Source organism: Arachis stenosperma, chromosome 6 (assembly GCF_014773155.1).
Source record: "Arachis stenosperma cultivar V10309 chromosome 6, arast.V10309.gnm1.PFL2, whole genome shotgun sequence".
Classification (NCBI taxonomy): Eukaryota; Viridiplantae; Streptophyta; class Magnoliopsida; order Fabales; family Fabaceae; genus Arachis; species Arachis stenosperma.
Genome location: NC_080382.1, coordinates 140,197,138 through 140,214,684, shown reverse-complemented (window position 1 = coordinate 140,214,684; position 17,547 = coordinate 140,197,138). Strand labels below are relative to the sequence as shown.

The following is a 17,547-nucleotide window of genomic DNA, read 5'->3' as shown; positions in this document are numbered from 1 at the left end:
CCTTATCTCATTTACCTTGCAAAATCTATTTATACTTATTTCATTTGTTGTGACGAAGTAAATAATAAATGTAAATTAATAAAAATAAAATGTAAAAATATAAATAATTTTAAACATATAAGTGTACAAAATACTATTTAGGGGTAAGTACGATTTTGGTCCCTTAAGTTTAGTGCCAGAATCGAATTCGTCCCTCTTGTTATTTTGCCATTAAAATCGTCCTTAATGTTTTTTTTCGTATTAAAATCGTCCTTTTTATTAAAATTTTTAATTTAATTCCTAAACTACCCCTATTCCTATTTTAATAATAAAAATTATAAAATAAAAAAAAAACAAAACGCGTTTGGGGAGGGGGGGGAAGAAAACGCGTGGGTTGGGGGGGTTATGAAGGTGAAGGTGCAGGGGCAGGGGAGGGGAGGGGAAGGGAAGGGGGGGGGGGGGAGATGGCGCCGGGGAGGGGAGGGGAAGGGAAGGGGGGAGGGGGATGGCACCAGGGAGGGAGCTGCTCACGTTGCTGCCGTCAGACCCGTCGCCGCCGTTCGTGCTTCAGTCGCCGCTGCTGGTCGCCGCCTCGCCGCTGCTGGTCGTCGCCTCGCCGCTGCTGGTCGCCGCCTCGCCGCTGCTGCTCGCCGCCTCGCCGCTGCTGCTCGTCGCCTCTGCTTCTTGCTTCGTCTTCTGCTTCTTCTTCTTCTTCTTCCCTTCTTCTTCTTATTATTATTATTATTATTGTTGTTGCTGATTTGTTGCTGATTTGTGGAATATTATTGTTGTTTTCTGTTTCTGATTTGTTGATTTGGGGAGGGGAAGACGGGGAGGGAGGTGACGGGGTGGGGTGGGGGTGTGGGAAGGGAAGACGGGGAGGGGGGTGACGCCGGGTGGGGGTGGGGGTGCTGGGAAGGGAAGACGGGGAGGGGGTGACGGGGGTGGGGGTGGTGGGGGGTGCTGGAAAGGAAAACAGGGAGGGGAGGGGGAGGGGACGCGGGGTGGGGGTGCTGGGAAAGGAAAACGGGGAGGGGGAGGGGGAGGGGACGCAGGGAGGGGGAGGGGGAGGGGGAGGGGAGGCAGGGAGGGGAGGCAGGGAGGGGGAGGGGGAGGGGAGGCAGGGAGAGGGAGGGGGACGACGGCGGCGTTGATGGTGGAGGTTGTAGCGGTGCTGGTGGTGGTGGTGGTGGCGGCGGTGGAGGAAGTAATTATGTTGGTAGTGGTGAGGGTATTTTTGTCCAAAAAAAATAAAAAGGACGATTTTAATACGAAAAAAAACATTAAGGACGACTTTAATGGCAAAATAACAAGAGGGACGAATTCGATTCTGGCACTAAACTTAAGGGACCAAAATCGTACTTACCCCTACTATTTACATATCAAAATCAGCCACAAAATATTTGTGTATAAATATTTATAATTTAATTTATTTTTAATGTGTATTTTATTCTAGTGACTGATTTTAATATACACCTAATATGATTATTAAGTGTAATATAAAATTGGTTTATTTATTTCAAAATAAAAATCCTGGAATTGAGCCAACAGAATACGACAAGCTATGATATTTTTCAGCATACAAAAAATGAGATCCTTTAAGTACCCCTCTTTTTTTTCCATCGATCATTCTTACACTCTTCATTCTCTTCTACAATTATTATTGTTGTTGTTCTAGGGCTTTATCTACAAGGAGGATTAATATTGAAACCAAATATTCTCATTGAGGGAATGTTTCACAAAAGAGGACAACTTTAGTGAAAAAAAAAAGCTTATGTGGTAGATTGCTTAAGCTTCTCTTCTACAAGCTCAATACAACGGTACAAAACAAGTTCAAGTGGATTCAAGGTACATACAGTGTCAACTGCAAGCTGATCATAATCATTCTTGTTCTCTGTCATAATCCCACTCACCAAGGTGCGCAAAGGAAGCAGCCATTCATTGTAGGCCTTCACTAAATTGCTCCTAGACAATACTCCAGTGCGGTTTGTCTTTCCTGATACAAATAAGGACTAAAACCTTCACTTTTAAGTTTGATTGAATCTGCCAATGACAAAGATATGCAAAAAGCGAAATTTTGTCCCACTAGACAGGATCGACAACGTGATCAGACAATGAAGTGATATCATAAATTGTTTACACTTTTTTATAAAAAGTTAATCTTATTTCCTGTTATAGAAAAATCCATCATTCAAGCGGTTTGTTGACTATAGTTTGCTACTCATTAACTACTCCTCTCTGAGCATTAGCTGATAAATCATAGACGTTATAGAGAAATTCTTACAAACTACTAGTTTAACATCTCATTGTTAGGCACGCTATAAGCAGTCTTACTTACTTTGTTTAAGATATCTTCATCTATCTATGGATCCCACCAAGTTTTACGTATGCGAAAATAATACACTGTAAACTTGTGCTATAATCTATACGTTTTGATGTTACATACCTGTAGATTCTGTCATCAATACAAATCTGTATAGGTTGAGAGCTGACAAAACCTGTAGGGCATGATACGTAATGCCATAAGAATGCTATTAAGGTAGATGCACTTCATTCAAGCTGCCAGAATATAACACATGAAAGTGATGAAACATGAAGGAATAATACCGCATCACTCGTGTCAGGGAGGGAAGGAGGTCCACCCTGTGGGGGCCTTAGAACCGACTCCACCAACTCAAGAACACTTGGAGTCCAAAATGGCATATCGGGATGCATTTCATTATTAGAGTATGGGGCTTCTTTTACGGATGTACTGTTGCAAACTTCCATGTGCATTTCCCTCCTGACAATATCAATGAAAATGGCAATCTGCAAAAAGATGCAGAACCACCATTAGAGGATTTAATTTTTGACAGTTACTCCCGATGTTCCCTTTTAACTATAACCATAACTTTTCTGAGCATCATTTGATCAATGTATCCAATCTATCTGCATACATTGTGACAGATAACCAAAAACAAAGGGAGCATTTAAGCAAAGAACCTTAGTCAAACTCTGTTTAAAGAGATTACCATGGAGGATGAGTCTGTATTTGTAATCAAAGCTTTTAATATGTCAAACCTTTGAGTATCAGGAATATCAGCGAGTACCTAGTTTGAGCAACATTAGCATAGTACCATTAAACATCTCCTAAAGAAAAAGCAAAAATAAAGGGGTTAAAATATCATGCATTTCAATCTGAGCACATGCACAATTCATAATGCATATGGCACAAAGTATCAATAACTGGAAAGGCATTGTCTTGTATCGGAAACTCACTGCTTTCAGCAAAGCAAAGGATTTTTTTCTTACTTCTGGCTCTGGAGCATACATGATAACCATTTTAATAGCCTGTTCAAGTGTGAACATGTGAGTAGAACATATCAGTGTTTCTTTCCCCATTGAGAAAGTAAAACATAAAGCAATGATTAAAAAAGAGAAAAAGAAGGAAAAAAAAAAAAAGAACTGCATTAAACAACCTGCAAAGCTGTGAAAATGTTAGGCATATAAGATGACCATTCAGAATGTTCACCAAGATATTCTCCGGAAACGCATCCATCTGTGATGCAAAGCAAGAAGTTGATAGTATGTTTCTTTAGCTCCCATGGCAAATTTACAAAGGAAAGTACATGTTTTAATGTTCCTATTGCTTGCCATCGTTTGGTCTGGTTATTGTGAAGGTCATCCTTGATAGCAACCAAACTCTCTTTAGTGGCATGAGCAACCTCCTCTGAGACAAGCCCCCATACCACTGCAAGAATCAGAATTTGATGGGTTAGCAAAAGGAAATTGATAAAGAAACTAGGGTTCAATTACAGCAATAGTTTCTAAGACAAACCTGAAAGAGCAGCACCATGTTTGACATGAGACAAACAACTCATATGGGCATCTTTATCTTCTGGATAATTGATGACAAAAAAAAAAAAGTCAGGAAGTGGTGTTAAATTTATGTTAACATTGAATGAATTAAGAATTGAGAAAAGGTAACCCAAGAGTTATTACCTCCAAAAACAAAGCCAGCCACAGTCTCAACATCAAAAGCAGTTAAAAGACTCATATATGTTAAACCACAATATGAAGATATTTGTGACAGTTCCAACACCATCAAATGACAGGTGGAATCTTTATAGCTTATGCTGGCCGAAAGAAGTGCCTAAACAGGATGCACATAAGTAATAACATATCAAATCACATTATAGATGCTAAAACTATGTCAAAGCAACAAATCTACCAAAAAATGTGGTTGGGAAAACAGATGCAAATAAGTGCAGTACAGAGACAAGTACCAGGCATTGGAGGACATATAGTCCAAGAAGAGCTCGGAGCTTCTCATTTGAAGCACCGTCCTGTCGCAAAAAAAAAAAATAATAATAAAATAAAATAAAAATATAAAAATAAAAAACTTCTGACAAATATTGGAATCAGTAGCAAGAATTTTCCTATCAAATATGAGGGACAAATCTTTCAAATTAACAGACCAACTTATTGCAAACTTCATATATTGAATTTGCAATCCCAACAGCTCTGTGAAATACACTCTCAAGTTCTGCATCATCTGCGTCATCTGAATCCAAAGCCACAGCCTTCAACACATTAAGAATGATCGGAACAGCCACTTGCACTTGCTCAAAATGACGCCTCTTGATGGAGGTAAAGACTGGAAAGAAGAAATAAGCATAAGCATATGCTTGAAAGTAATATGGCTCCAAATCATTGCAAGTGTGTGTGACATAAATACTCATCCCAAAACTAACATTTAGCCTTTGAAGTTCATCAACAAATACACTTCATCAAGTCAATACAAAACTAATATTAAGTGGTAAGAAATGTTCTCCGCTGGTTTTATGATAAAATAAACAAGGACATATATAATACAACTGGATATGAAAGTGTGGTTAAATATCAAACTAAAGCTAAAGGCCTAGACAAAGATTTTAGATTTGATATGAAAGTTAAGTCTAAGCTATGACTTGTTTACTCCTCACTGTATTGGAAGAGTATATTTAGATTTCAATGACCTCTCATCTCAAATACAAAAAAAAAAGGATCTTATTATCGTCCAAAAGAAGTATAATCCATTGTCATCCAAATCATGCCACCATACCCTACGAAACACTTTTACTCAGGCTTATTAGTTAGCAGTCCTGCTCAAACTCAAAATTCAAAACCGTACGTTCAACCCAAAAACCAAAAAAAAAAAAGAAAAAGAAAAAACTCCAAGACAATTCCAAATGCTGAAGCCAAAAGCACATTATGTTTGCAAGAAATTCATAGTATCATTCTTCTATTAGATATGTAACTGAAATCTGATTGGCAGCATTTATGCATTTTTTAAAAAATCATTTTTAAGTTGATCCCATCATTTGCTTAGAAAGCTCAATTGGTCATACTCAACTCCAGCTTTAAAGCCACGATTGAAAAGAAGAAAGGAACGAGTATATTCTTTACACCAAGCTCTGAACAACTTAGATTCAACATAAACACCAAAGAAGAACCAAGTGCATTAAATGAGTCCAATCATGCATTGCACATGCTAAATGAAACAAGAAAAAAAAAATAATCCTTCACAACACTACATTGGAAGTGAATCAGCAAGGTAACTACTGCCAACAAATTACCCTTTGAGAGCCCTGACAAAGGAGGAAGAATGTAACTGGCAGCCTTGGTCATATTACTTGAGTAACCTAGTGTCTGTTCCAATTAGATTAACAGAAACATAGGATCAAGATATTAACAAAAATAAAAAAAATTAAACATCAAACTTGCACTGACTGTAGTTCTTTGCATGTCAACTATGATATGATCATGAGAAAAACAGACACTCTCTTTTTAATGTAAATACCATACCCATGGGATATAAAGTGATCTTCAAAAGCCAAGAAACCCCACAAAATATAACGGCAAATAAAAAGTTAAGAGCTAGCAGGATGCGAAATAGAGATGAATAAGAGTTGACAGGGGTAAGAGATGGGGTCTGATAAACAAATAAATCTAGAGACTTCTTTGCCCGCCTTTCTAGTACCTCTGTATTATTGACCATCGGATTCTATATCGAGATTGGTTTGCCAATCATCTACTGTTAACTAGGAAGGAGGCACCATGACAAAAACTGGCACCTAGTCCACAAGTAAATACATATAAAGCATGATTTCACTCGAGTAACCTCCTACTCTGGCTATGAGGCAAGAAGATATTTAAAAATATAAAAGAGAAGCATTTCTTAAATAAAGAAACAAGAGGATCCTTTTTGTCTTCTGAAGAGATACATGTTTCAGGTTGCTTCTCCATCCAGAAATACATCAAATTGGTCCATCAATGTTATCTTAAGGCCATTAGTTGGTTCTTGAAGTGACATAGAAGTCTCTGTAGCACGAATCTGATGGTATCCAATTAACATTAGAGGATCAAGTTGATGTTTCTGATAAATGCAAAAACAATCTGATGTTGCTTGTATCTTTGAAAGACTAACGTAGACATTTATTCTTAAGAAAACATAAAAACTCACATTACAAAGAATTGAAAGCATATCCCTTGGACCACATTTCTCTAGAAACTGATCAATGATGCTGATTGCCTTGTCTAAAAATCTGTTCGAAATGCCAGCAAACTTGGAGACGGCCTTTGGTAATTCAAAGGAAAGGGCATCAACAGCTTCCTGTCACAACACAAATGAAGAAATGATCCAGAAAGTCGCTCCAAAAACAATAAAAAGAATTACTACAAAATTAGCGCACATCTAAACTACAAGCTTAAAATAATACATGCTCCAAACATTAAAATGTTTAAGGCTTTAGGCAAAGTATACTATCCCAATCTCCCTTTTCTAGACCCATAAGAGGTTCTTGTTCAGCTAACAACAAGATGGTATCAATAGACAAATTTCTCTATTCATGCTATTTTATTAACTTAGATAGCTGCAAAACATGAATGAAAGGCCGACGTTTAACCTCACCTGAGCAAGAGAAGGAGAACATATATATTGATGGATCTCAGTGAGAGCATCAAATGCATCATTCTGCGCAGGCTCATTGTTTGGGTCTGAAAGAGCGGCATCCGATAAAGAATCAAGGAATTTGACAAGCTCTGAGATTGTGCTGTCAGACTCATCGATATCGCCAGCCTCAACCAGCTACAAAGTGTAAAAATCAAAGCATATTAAACATGCTTTTCATTTACTGCTCTACCAACCATAACAACTATAACAATAACAAATTCTTCTTCCACTATGTGAGTTCAGCTAATGTATCTCATAATTCTATACTGTAGTAGTAAACTAGGTCTATACTAAAATCATTAAAATCTAATAAACTAATAACGCATTATAAAGCTTTTCTTTTTCTTGATTCATAAATTTAATTGCTTACTTCATCTATGCTCTATCTTGATTAAATAAAAACGAACAAAAACAAAGTGTTAAGCTTGATCAAAGTCGTTAATTTCATTCGAGCTTAGAAATGATGCAAGCATTCAATTGAAACCAAATCAAATTAACTAAATAACAAAGAAAAGGGAAAAAGATGAAAGGAAAAAAGGTCTAGAGGTTTAGAAGGGATTGATCTTACTTCAGAGCATGATTGTAGAATCCTTTGAATGGTATTCTGAGTTTCAGAAGCTTGAAACGACACAGTTTCACTCCCTCCAGACATGGATGACATCAGAGTATTATGAACAGAAATCAGAACCACCGCAAGTCTCCCTCCACAGCTTCAACCTTTACTACCCGACCATGCATCACAACCATTTCCATCAAGGGTTACCAAATCCCCTTTTTTTTATTTTTCTTTTTTCTGGAAAAAGATGCCAAGATGGTGAAGAGAAGACAAGTTAGCGTGCTGCAATTTCAGTTAGCAACACTGAAGAACCAGGTGAGGACAAATCCGTCTTTTCGGGCGTCTAAGGTGCAGGGAGTGAGAATGAGTTCCAGTAGCTACTGCTCACTACTGACCAGACTTCTTGGGTCTGAATATATTTCTAATGATAGAAATTTTCGTATTATTCAAATTTTAAATTTATTAATAGAATATGATTTCTATTTATTATTATTATTTTTATATATAATAAAATTATAAAGGTAAGATTAATTAAGATAACAATAAATTACTAAAAATATACTCAAAATTATTTTGATGTTGATAAAAATGTCTCTTAATTTTGTTATAGACAAAATTAGATTATATTATGTGTATATTAAAATCAATCACTAGCATAAAATATATATTAAAATATAAATACATATTGAAATAAATTAAATTACACATTTATTTATATAAAAATATTGATGACTATTTTAGTATCATTAAATACTAGATACGCGTGGTTTCGTTTCCGAGCTGGAGAGCTCCCCGCAACTCACGCCGATTCCACTCCGAGGTGGACGGTCCCTTCCACGGTGGCACCTCCTCCACCTGGCCCCATTCTTTGGATGGTGCATGTGCTGCTCTGACAGCAGTCGTCACCTATCGATTTGGGCTCTTCTCTCACGCAACCTCCGATACTTTTCACCGAATCACTGAGGCAACCTTCGTTCTTGATGGATCTGTTTCAGTAGGTAATGATTTCTTTCAACCCTAGGAGCTTTGCTCTCGTCTCCAAGTTTCGTTTCGTGTTCCGTACCATACGGTGTCTAGGAGCCGTGTTCTCCTGGGAGTTTGTTCCTCGCCGTTCATCCGGTTTGCGGATTTCCCAATTTTCCGCTCAGATTCAATATCTCAGATCCCTGTGATGGATTTTGGTATCTGTTCCGCGATTGAACCAGGTTTTATTGTCTATTGTTTCTGAAATCTCTAATTGTGCAAATTTTGATGTTTTCCGGTTTCTGTTCAATGGCTAAGCGAGATTTTATTTTTTAGGGTTTGTGAAATTCCTAATCTTTCAAATTTTGTTCCGCGATTTACACTGATTTTATTGTATATGGTATCTGAAATCCCTAATTTTGCAAATATTGATGATTTTGTGAATGGTTTCTTAAATCCCTAATTTTGCAAATTCTCTTTCAAATTTTGATCCGCGATTTACACTGGTTTTATTGTCTATGGTATCTGAAATCCCTAATTTTGCAAATTCTGATGATTTTGTCTATGGTTTCTGAAATCCCTAATTTTGCAAATTTTGATGATTACTGGTATCTATTATATGGTTAAAGGACATTTTCTTATCTAGGGTTTGTGAAATTCCTAATGTTCCAATTTGTGATTGTTTTGGGTATCTGTTCGATATTTTACGCACATGTTGTGTGTAGGGTTTGTGAAATTCTATTTCTGATATTGTTTTCTTTTTGTGGGTTCATGTACTTGGTTACATTTTTTGGGATTTGCTGTTAACTTTCATTTTGAACTCATTATCAGATGTTCTTTTCTTACCTGTTCATTTCTTTGTAGCATGGGTGTTCTGTTTTTATTAATATATTTTTAATTTTTTAGTTTCTGTACATTCAATCTCATGGTTTTCTTGCATGTTGATGTCATTGATAGATTTTTACTCATGTTTCTATATACTTTTTTTTTTCAACCCATCTGCTGTTTTCAATATATCTTTACCTAACATATTTGCCAAGTGTTATAGTCATCAGTAGAATGATTGTTTGGGTACTTGATTAATGCCTTCCCTGTGGCGTGTAGATGTATTGTAGTTGGTATGCTCTCATATGTCAGTTTCTGGTCCGTATTTTTTTATTTAGTGAAAGTTTCACTTGTTTTCTGTGCTTTTGTGTTGGTTCATGTTTTGCTCCTATTATTAGTTGTCTCTATGCCATTGAATGGAGATGATAATGTGGGAATGCCTATCAAGTTATGGGCTTTCTATTTAACCCATATGGTGACTATTGATGTGATTGATATGAATTGATTTTCTTTATTTATTGAAAGTTTCACTTGTTTTCAGTTTTTTTGTGTTGGTTCTTGTTTTGATCCTATTATTAGTTGTCTGTGTGTCATTTAAAGGATATCAGAATGTGGGAATGCCGCCTATGAAGGTATGGGCTTTCTATTTAACCCATTTGGTGACTATTGATGTGATTGATATGAATTGATTCATAGCATCTTCCTCATTGAAAGAAAGATTATTTATCTCAAGTCAACTGCATTGTCAGTTTTTTTTTTATTATTTATGTAAAAATTCTGTTGATTGTGTTAAATCTGTTTATATTTCAGCTGTTGGATGGATATACACATCCTTGGCCCCAAGTTAAGAGGTTAATTCAGAAAAGAATGCCCTTGTGCCAGTAAAATGGCTTCATGGTGTTCTTTTTCTAACTAGCACATGTGTTTAGCCAAAGAAAAAAGTATCCAGCAGTTCGTCTTCCCATGAAACTGTGTTCTCTACACCTAATAAGGTTCTGTTATATATTTTTTATTGGAAATTGGAAATTTTGGAATCATTATCAAGGTATGAGGTTTCAGTCTCATCCTTTTCATGAATGTTGATGTGATTGACTGATTTTTATTCATGTTGCTCTATGCTTTTGTTCCGTTTTGTCTGCTGCTTTGAATGTATCCCTACCTAATAGATTTACCAACTCTTATTGCTATCGCTAGAATCATTGTTTGGGGTAGTTGGTGACTGCCTTCCATGTGGTCTAGTGACATGTAGCTGGATTGTAGTACGTGAGGTGTAATATGTCATTTTTTTCCCCTATTTTTAGATTTCTCCAAAGGTTCAGTTATTTTTCCTGTTTTTGTGTTGGTTCAGCTTTTGCTCCTATGATTAGTTGTCTATGTGCTATTGAATGTTGATGAGAATGTGGGAAAGGCTAACAGGGTATGGGCTTTCTGTTTGACCTATTTGGTGACTCGTGATGTGATTGAATTGAATTGGTTCATAGCTTCTTTCTCATTAAATGAAAGATTTGGTTATTCAATTCTTTTGTGGGTTTATCTTGTTGGTTAAAATTTTTTGGAGTTCGTGTTAGCTTTCATTTTTATCTCATTATCAGATCTTTATTTTGTTACCTGTTATATTGTTTGTTGCAGGTGTTTTGATTTTTTTCATGAATATCTTTTTAAATTTTTTAGTTCCTGTTTGTTGAAGAAATCCCTTTTGTTTTTAAACTGTTTTTTGTATACAGAAACATGTCCCATTATGTATGTTTGATGTAGTATTCGTGTGAAAATGTGGTATGGATACATAATAAGGTTGTGGTGTATATTCTTCATTTGATAATTCGAAATTTGTGAATCATTATCAAGGTATGAGGTTTCAATTTCATCCCTTGCATGAATGTTTATGTCATTGACCGATTTTTACTCATGTTTCTGTATAGTTTTTTGAAAGTATCCTTATTTAACCAATTTATACCAATTCTGATTGTCATTAGTGGAATCATTGTTTCTGGTATATGATTACTGCCTTCCCTATGGTGTTATGAGCTGTATGTTTACTGTAGTAGTTGTGGTCTCATATCTCAATTTGTCAACCCTATTTCTTGATTTCTTGAAAGGTTGGTTTTTTTTTTACTGTTTTTGTGTTGGTTCAGGTTTTGCTCCTATGATTAATTGTCTCAATGCCATTGAATGGAGATGATAATGTGGGAGTGCCTATCAAGGTATGGGCTTTCTATCTAACCTATTTGGTGAGTGGTGATGTGATTGATATGAATTGATTAATAGCTTTTTCCTGATTGAATGAAAGATTTGGAACTTCAATTCAAATTCATTGTATATTTTTTTAATTATTTATTTATATAAAAATTGTTTTGTATTTCACCTCTTGAAAAGACATGCAATTTTTCTGCTGAATTTGAGATGTGATTCACAGAGGAAGTGGCTTTCTTAGACTAAGATGGTATCACCTTAGTATTTGTGTTACTAGAACTGCCCCAAAGTTTAACTGATTTTCACAATTTTTTCCATGCCTATTTTCTATTGATAATTACAGAAAAAAATATGGGATACTCTGCTATTTGTGTTACTGGTTGCATGTGGATTGTCTCCATGATTATGAAAGAATGGGTTTCGTAACTAATCTATTCTATTAGTGGTGATGTGAATCACAAATATTGATGTTTATCCTGTTGTTTATTTATTTCTTTTTAAGTTCAAATGAATTTGATTACATTTTTCTGTTGATTGTGTTAAATGTGTTTCATATCTCAGCTGTTGGGTACCTCCTTGTGCTGAAGTTAAGAGGTTCATTAAGAAAAGAATGCTCTTGTGCAAGTAGAATTGGTTCATGTTATTGTGGATCTAACTACCACGTGTCGTTACACAAAGAAAAAAAGTTGATGTGATTGACAGATTTTTATTCATGTTTGTTTATACTTTTGTTCCCATTTAGCTGCTTTTTCCAATGTATCCCTACCTAAGACATTTACCAACTCTAATTGCCATCATTAGAGTCATTGTTGATTGTAGTTGGTGACTGCCTATTTTATTGTTTCTCGAAAGTATCACTACTTTTTCCTGTTTTTGTGTTGTTTCAGCTTTTGGTGCTATCATTAGTTGTCTATCTTCCATTAAACGGGGATGAGAATGTGGGAATGCCTATAACATGGTATGGGCTTTCTATGTAACCTATTTGGTTAGTGGTGATGTGATTGATATCAATTCATTCATTTCTTCTTCCTCATTAAATGAAAAATTTGGTTATTCAACTCCACTACCCTGCATTTCCCTCCTCAATTTGATTTGAATTCAAAAAGGTGAGATTGTATCCTGGATTTTTTCTATAAAAGGATGGTTGGTGAAGCACATTGAATGCACAAACATTCTGATTTGTTGTGTTTGCTCCTAAGCTGAAATTATTTCAGAATTCAAGTGTTTACATTTACATATATTTCATCAAGTCTCTTTATCTCCTTTCTTTTTTCTGCAATGCCTCCACCATTTGATATGATTTCTAAGATGCATCCTCCTAGAGAGGCTTGGAGGCTGAAAGTTAGGGTTCTAAGGCTTTGGGTTGTACCCTCTTTTGGTAACCATGAGGTTCCTAACTCAATGGAGATGATTCTCCTTGATGAACATGTTAGCCCCTATTAGTTTCTCTTTTAAATACGGTCTTACTTGCTGTTTTTTAAGTTTTCAAATTAAAATTATGTGTTTCATTAAACTGATTTGTTGTTTTGTTCCATTTATAGTGTGGAAAAATTCAAGCTACTGTCAAGAAACCACTCCTTAATAGGTTTAGGGATCATATAGTTGAAGGACAAGTTTATAGAATGGCATATTTTAGTGTTGTGTCAAATCATGGTAGTTATAGAGCAACTTCCCATGAATTCAAATTGGTTTTCCTTCACCGAACCACAGTTGTAGCTGTTGATGAAGATGTTATCCCTAAGACTTGTTTCAACATGTTTCCTTTTTCTGAGCTGCTGAACATGACCCAAGATTATGATTTTTTAGTTGGTGTGTATATCTTGCTGCTGTTCTGTTATTTAAGTTTTTTAAACAAATCCTTTTAATAGTTAATAGGTTGTGTTTATTTGGAATAGATGTCATTGGACTTTTAACTTCAGTTGGAGAAGAGAAAGAATATGCAAGAGAGGGAAAAATTGTGAAAATGATTGCATTGGAATTAACTTCAAAAGAGTATGTTTCTTAAGTCATTTCTGGTGCTTTCTCTTTATCTTTTAAATATCTTTTTTGCTTGTTTTCTGTTTGATTCTTTGTGATTTTTTGAGTTTCAGTCTTACAGTGAGATGTGCATTGTTTGGGGATTATGTTAATCAAGTAAATCATTTCCTTGCCTCTGGGTATGTGGAGCAGCCTGTTGTAGTTATTCAACTTGCAAAAGTCAAGTTCTTTCGGGGTATGTTGTTTTTTTTTCTGTACATCTCATGGCTGCTGTAGGTGTTGTCTCCAAGAAAGTTTTGCTAGACTCTTTCTTTGTTTCTCTGTAGGTCAAGTAGGTCTTCAAAATGTCATGTATGCGACACAAATGTTATTTAATCCTGATATTCCTGAAGTTGTTGAATTCAGGCAGAGGTTAGCATGCTTTCTTTTGTTGATGTTTATTGTATTTTTTTTTACAAGCAATCTGGAGTAACAATTACAACTATTTGCATTAATTTTCTTTTAGTATGATTGAGCAATGTGTCAGTGGTACCCAGCCACTGTTTATTGCAAATGAAGGTAAGGTTCTCTCCTTGGAAGATGACTTCATGCGTCTAACTAGAAAGTGCAGTATTGAAGAGCTTCAAGATAACAATCAGGTTGTCTTCTTTTGAGTTAGTTGTGTTTTTGTTTGTTTTATACACAAGTGAGCGAAAAAGAAAATGAAACAATGATTTCCAGATCTGTTTTTCCATTCCTGTTGTTAATTAACTTTGAAATGCCTAAAAAATAGGAAGGTTCTTTTATCATTTTTGGAGCAATCCAAGGTATTGTTGAGGATGGAGGTTGGTGGTATTCTGCTTGTGTGTGTGGAAAGGGTATCCATCCTCAAAATGGTGCCTATTACTGTGATTTTTGTTTGAAGCACATAACTAATGTGACTCCAAGGTCAGAATTTTTATTGAAATATGTGTTCTCATTTTGTAGAGTGGACTGTTTATAAAAATAAGGTTTCATGGTATTATGTATTTGAATGATTGTCTTCCCGCTTTGTTCTTCTCTCTCCAGATTTAAAATTAAAGTGACAGTTGAAGATCATACTGGGGAGGGTATTTTCCTTCTCTTTGATCGTGAGGCTTCCTATTTGCTTAAGAAATCATGTGCTGATTTGTTTACTGAAGTTCAAAGAGATGCAAGTGTATGTTGTTAGTTTTTTTCCATGTGTTTTCACTTTATGGGATGGCATGTTCCTTATTCAAACAATATTTCTTATGTGCTACTTTCAAAATAGGTTATATGTGGGGATACTTATCCTCCCATATTCCAAGGGCTGATTGGAAAGAAGTTGCTGCTCAAGGTTGATACCAAAGGTGTCCCACATGATACATTTTATGGGACTTTCCGAGTTACGAGAATTTGTGATGATTCCACCATCATTGCAATGTTTGAACTTTCCAATTATGATGCTGATGATGAGTCTTCTCCCAAAAAGGTTAGATATACATGCAAATGTTTTTAGATCCTGTTAATTCATCATTAATTTCATATTTTTTGTTTCTTTATTGTGCTGTTGTCAATTTCTGTTATGATCGTTACCTATTTAAACTCTTATTGCATATGAATAGGAGCATGACTTACACAAATCTGTTCCTGCTGGAAAAGCTGATGTTGGTATTAAGAAGGAGTCTTCTGATAGTTTTATCAAAACTGAGAAAGATGCTGGTGATTGTGCTGGGATGTTGTGTAAATCCCCAGTTCTTATAGATTTCTTGGCTGAAAAATAGCCTGTTATTTCTGTGGGGAGTGAATTTGTTGGGTTAATTGATGGTGAGCATGGAAAGGAAGAGAAAACTCCCAGCAATGATACTCTTAGTGATGATCTTTCTGCTGAAATCGATATATTGCTTAGCTCAACGGAAAAAGAAACTCAGGTGCTGATGTATAATATTTTATTCCTCATTCTTATGTGTGTTGTTTCTAATTGTATTTTGCATTCTTCAGTGAGATTCATATGTTTTTTAATTTCTTTCTCATAGGAGCTGTTGTCCCATGTTCTTGAAGCACCTTCCCAAAATGGAGAGAAGCTTACCCATGAAAATCATGTTGTGACCTCCAAGAGTAAGAGAAATTTGAATCCTCAGTTTGAAGAGGTTGCTGTTGATGCAGATGGGCGTGGGTTGAAGGTTGCTAAGGTTAATGGAGTTTGATTGAAGGTGTGGAATTGAGCTGCTGTGTGTAGGTGTAGGTGTCTTATATAGTTTATCTATAAGTATTTAGGAAGGCTTGTGGTTCCAAATAGATGGACATGTAATCATGCTGGCTTGATGGTATTTTGATTTAACTTTTTTGGATTGTGTCCAACAAATAGCATTGTTAGATATAGGGGTTTTGCTTTTGTGATTGCTCGTGTAATGTGCCAAGTATGTCTATTCTGAACTCCTCCTTTTTGTAATAGTGACTTTGCTAGGGATTGGACACATTTTCAATGTTGATGACTCTTTAGGTTACATACTATAATATGTAGCCAGATGTTGGAATCCTCCTTATCATAGGGGAGATAGCCATATGTATTTGTGTATATCACTATCAGTTAAATTTTAATGAAATGCAGCAGTTCTTCTTTTGTATTTGTTTATTTGTTTATTGTTGTACAATTTTTGCTTTTCATGTTGATGTTGATGCCCGTTAGTTATTAGTGTTAGTTATAAAGGTTTATTTTCCTTCATTTTGTCTCTTATCAAAGGTGTGCATGGTTGTATCAGTTTTTTGTTGGTGTGTTTCAAATCTTTTCCCCGATTCATTCCCCTTCTCCTCCCCCCTTTTTTTTGTTATTTTTTTTCCATTTGTTGCTTATAGAAACTTAAGTGTGTGCATCTCTCTTTTCAATGAATTAGGTTTACTCCTTGCTTTTCAGATTTCAACCTTTTTTTCTGTTTAGTTCGAGTAACAAAGATGTCTCATAACTCAGTTCGTGCTAGAGAGTATAGGTGAAATTGTTTAAAAAGAAAGCGAACACAAACTCATCATCGAAATGCGAGAGGTTAGTTTTGGATTGAGATTCATGATATTTTTAGTGGTTTATACTCCAATTTTTACTGATTTGATATATATGCGATTGTTTGTAATTTTTTTGTTTTGTTTTGTAATGCTTTAGAGGTCCTTGATTCCTCGGTGCCTGTTTTCTCTTTGAATGATTATATGGGTAATTTTTATTGCTCTCTTTATATTTTTGTATTTAATCTTTTTGTTTCTAATAATCTATTTTTTTATATGTTTTCAATGTCTTTATTTCTTCTTATGTTTTAGAAAATTTATTTGAGGTGTCCCAGAATGTTAATCAGAGTTCACATTTGACTTTGTCAAGTATAATAATATATTTAAGTATTTTATCCCATTTTGATTCTTTTCTGTTAAATTATATTTTAAGTTTCTTTGGTTTATATGTAATAGCAAATGTATTTAAGTCATTTATTATTGTTTTTTTATGCTTTTAAACCCAAAAGGGTTATTTTAACTATTAGTAGGCCAAAGAGTTACTAATTAAACATATGTCTAGACTTTTGTACTGAGTCTCTTTTTAATTTGACAACTCAATTAATATTTTGTATAATTAAACGTGATGTAAGGTAATTATAATAACCCTAAATTGTGATAAGTTTTTATTAAATTAGGTAATGTAATCGTGAAATTGTTTAGTTGTTGTTTACATGGCTGAAAGTTATTGAAGTACCTAATAGTTGATTCAAAGCACACAGTCATTGAAGGTAATTAGATTAGCTACTGTAAGCCTGACCATCTGTCGTATGTGGTAAATATAATTAATATCATTGTAAAATTCTTTATTGAATTGTTTAGATCAGTAGATATGTTTAATTTATATAGTTCTTTCAAACATACATAAGGACTACATCCTTTTTCGTTATTGAAGGTTTTAGTTGGTTTTGTTCGCCTTTTGGAAAATTGGCCGGTTTTAAGCGGTTCACATCCTTTTTCGGTTCAAACCTAAACTTGATCTGGTTATACTATCGGTTCGAATGGTTCGTCGGTTTAATAGGCTGAACCGACAGATCTGGTCTTATTCTTATAGCTATAGTTTTATGTCATA

The 17,547-nt window shown here is 35.2% G+C and overlaps 2 protein-coding genes across 2 annotated transcripts; one reads left to right on the top strand and one right to left on the bottom strand.

Annotated features, from left to right (window-relative positions):
• Positions 1–1,520: 1,520 nt before the first annotated feature.
• Positions 1,521–7,897, bottom strand: LOC130935335 (aberrant root formation protein 4). The gene is made up of 14 exons (XM_057865036.1): positions 7,521–7,897; positions 6,911–7,087; positions 6,464–6,613; positions 5,577–5,649; positions 4,437–4,615; positions 4,245–4,304; positions 3,961–4,111; positions 3,797–3,856; positions 3,438–3,709; positions 3,238–3,309; positions 2,991–3,068; positions 2,587–2,787; positions 2,426–2,477; positions 1,521–1,975 (listed from the first exon to the last, which is right to left on the bottom strand). The coding sequence occupies exons 1-14, from the start codon at positions 7,611–7,613 to the stop codon at positions 1,752–1,754; spliced, it is 1,842 nt and encodes a 613-aa protein (XP_057721019.1). The 5' UTR covers positions 7,614–7,897; the 3' UTR covers positions 1,521–1,751.
• Positions 7,898–12,764: 4,867 nt separating this feature from the next.
• On the top strand, positions 12,765–15,872 carry LOC130934827 (replication protein A 70 kDa DNA-binding subunit C-like). The gene is made up of 11 exons (XM_057864356.1): positions 12,765–12,914; positions 13,028–13,295; positions 13,382–13,478; positions 13,577–13,698; positions 13,790–13,874; positions 13,969–14,101; positions 14,236–14,390; positions 14,511–14,640; positions 14,734–14,934; positions 15,068–15,373; positions 15,479–15,872. Exons 1-10 carry the CDS (start codon positions 12,765–12,767, stop codon positions 15,224–15,226), a joined length of 1,500 nt encoding a protein of 499 aa, XP_057720339.1. The 3' UTR covers positions 15,227–15,373; positions 15,479–15,872.
• Positions 15,873–17,547: the final 1,675 nt, after the last annotated feature.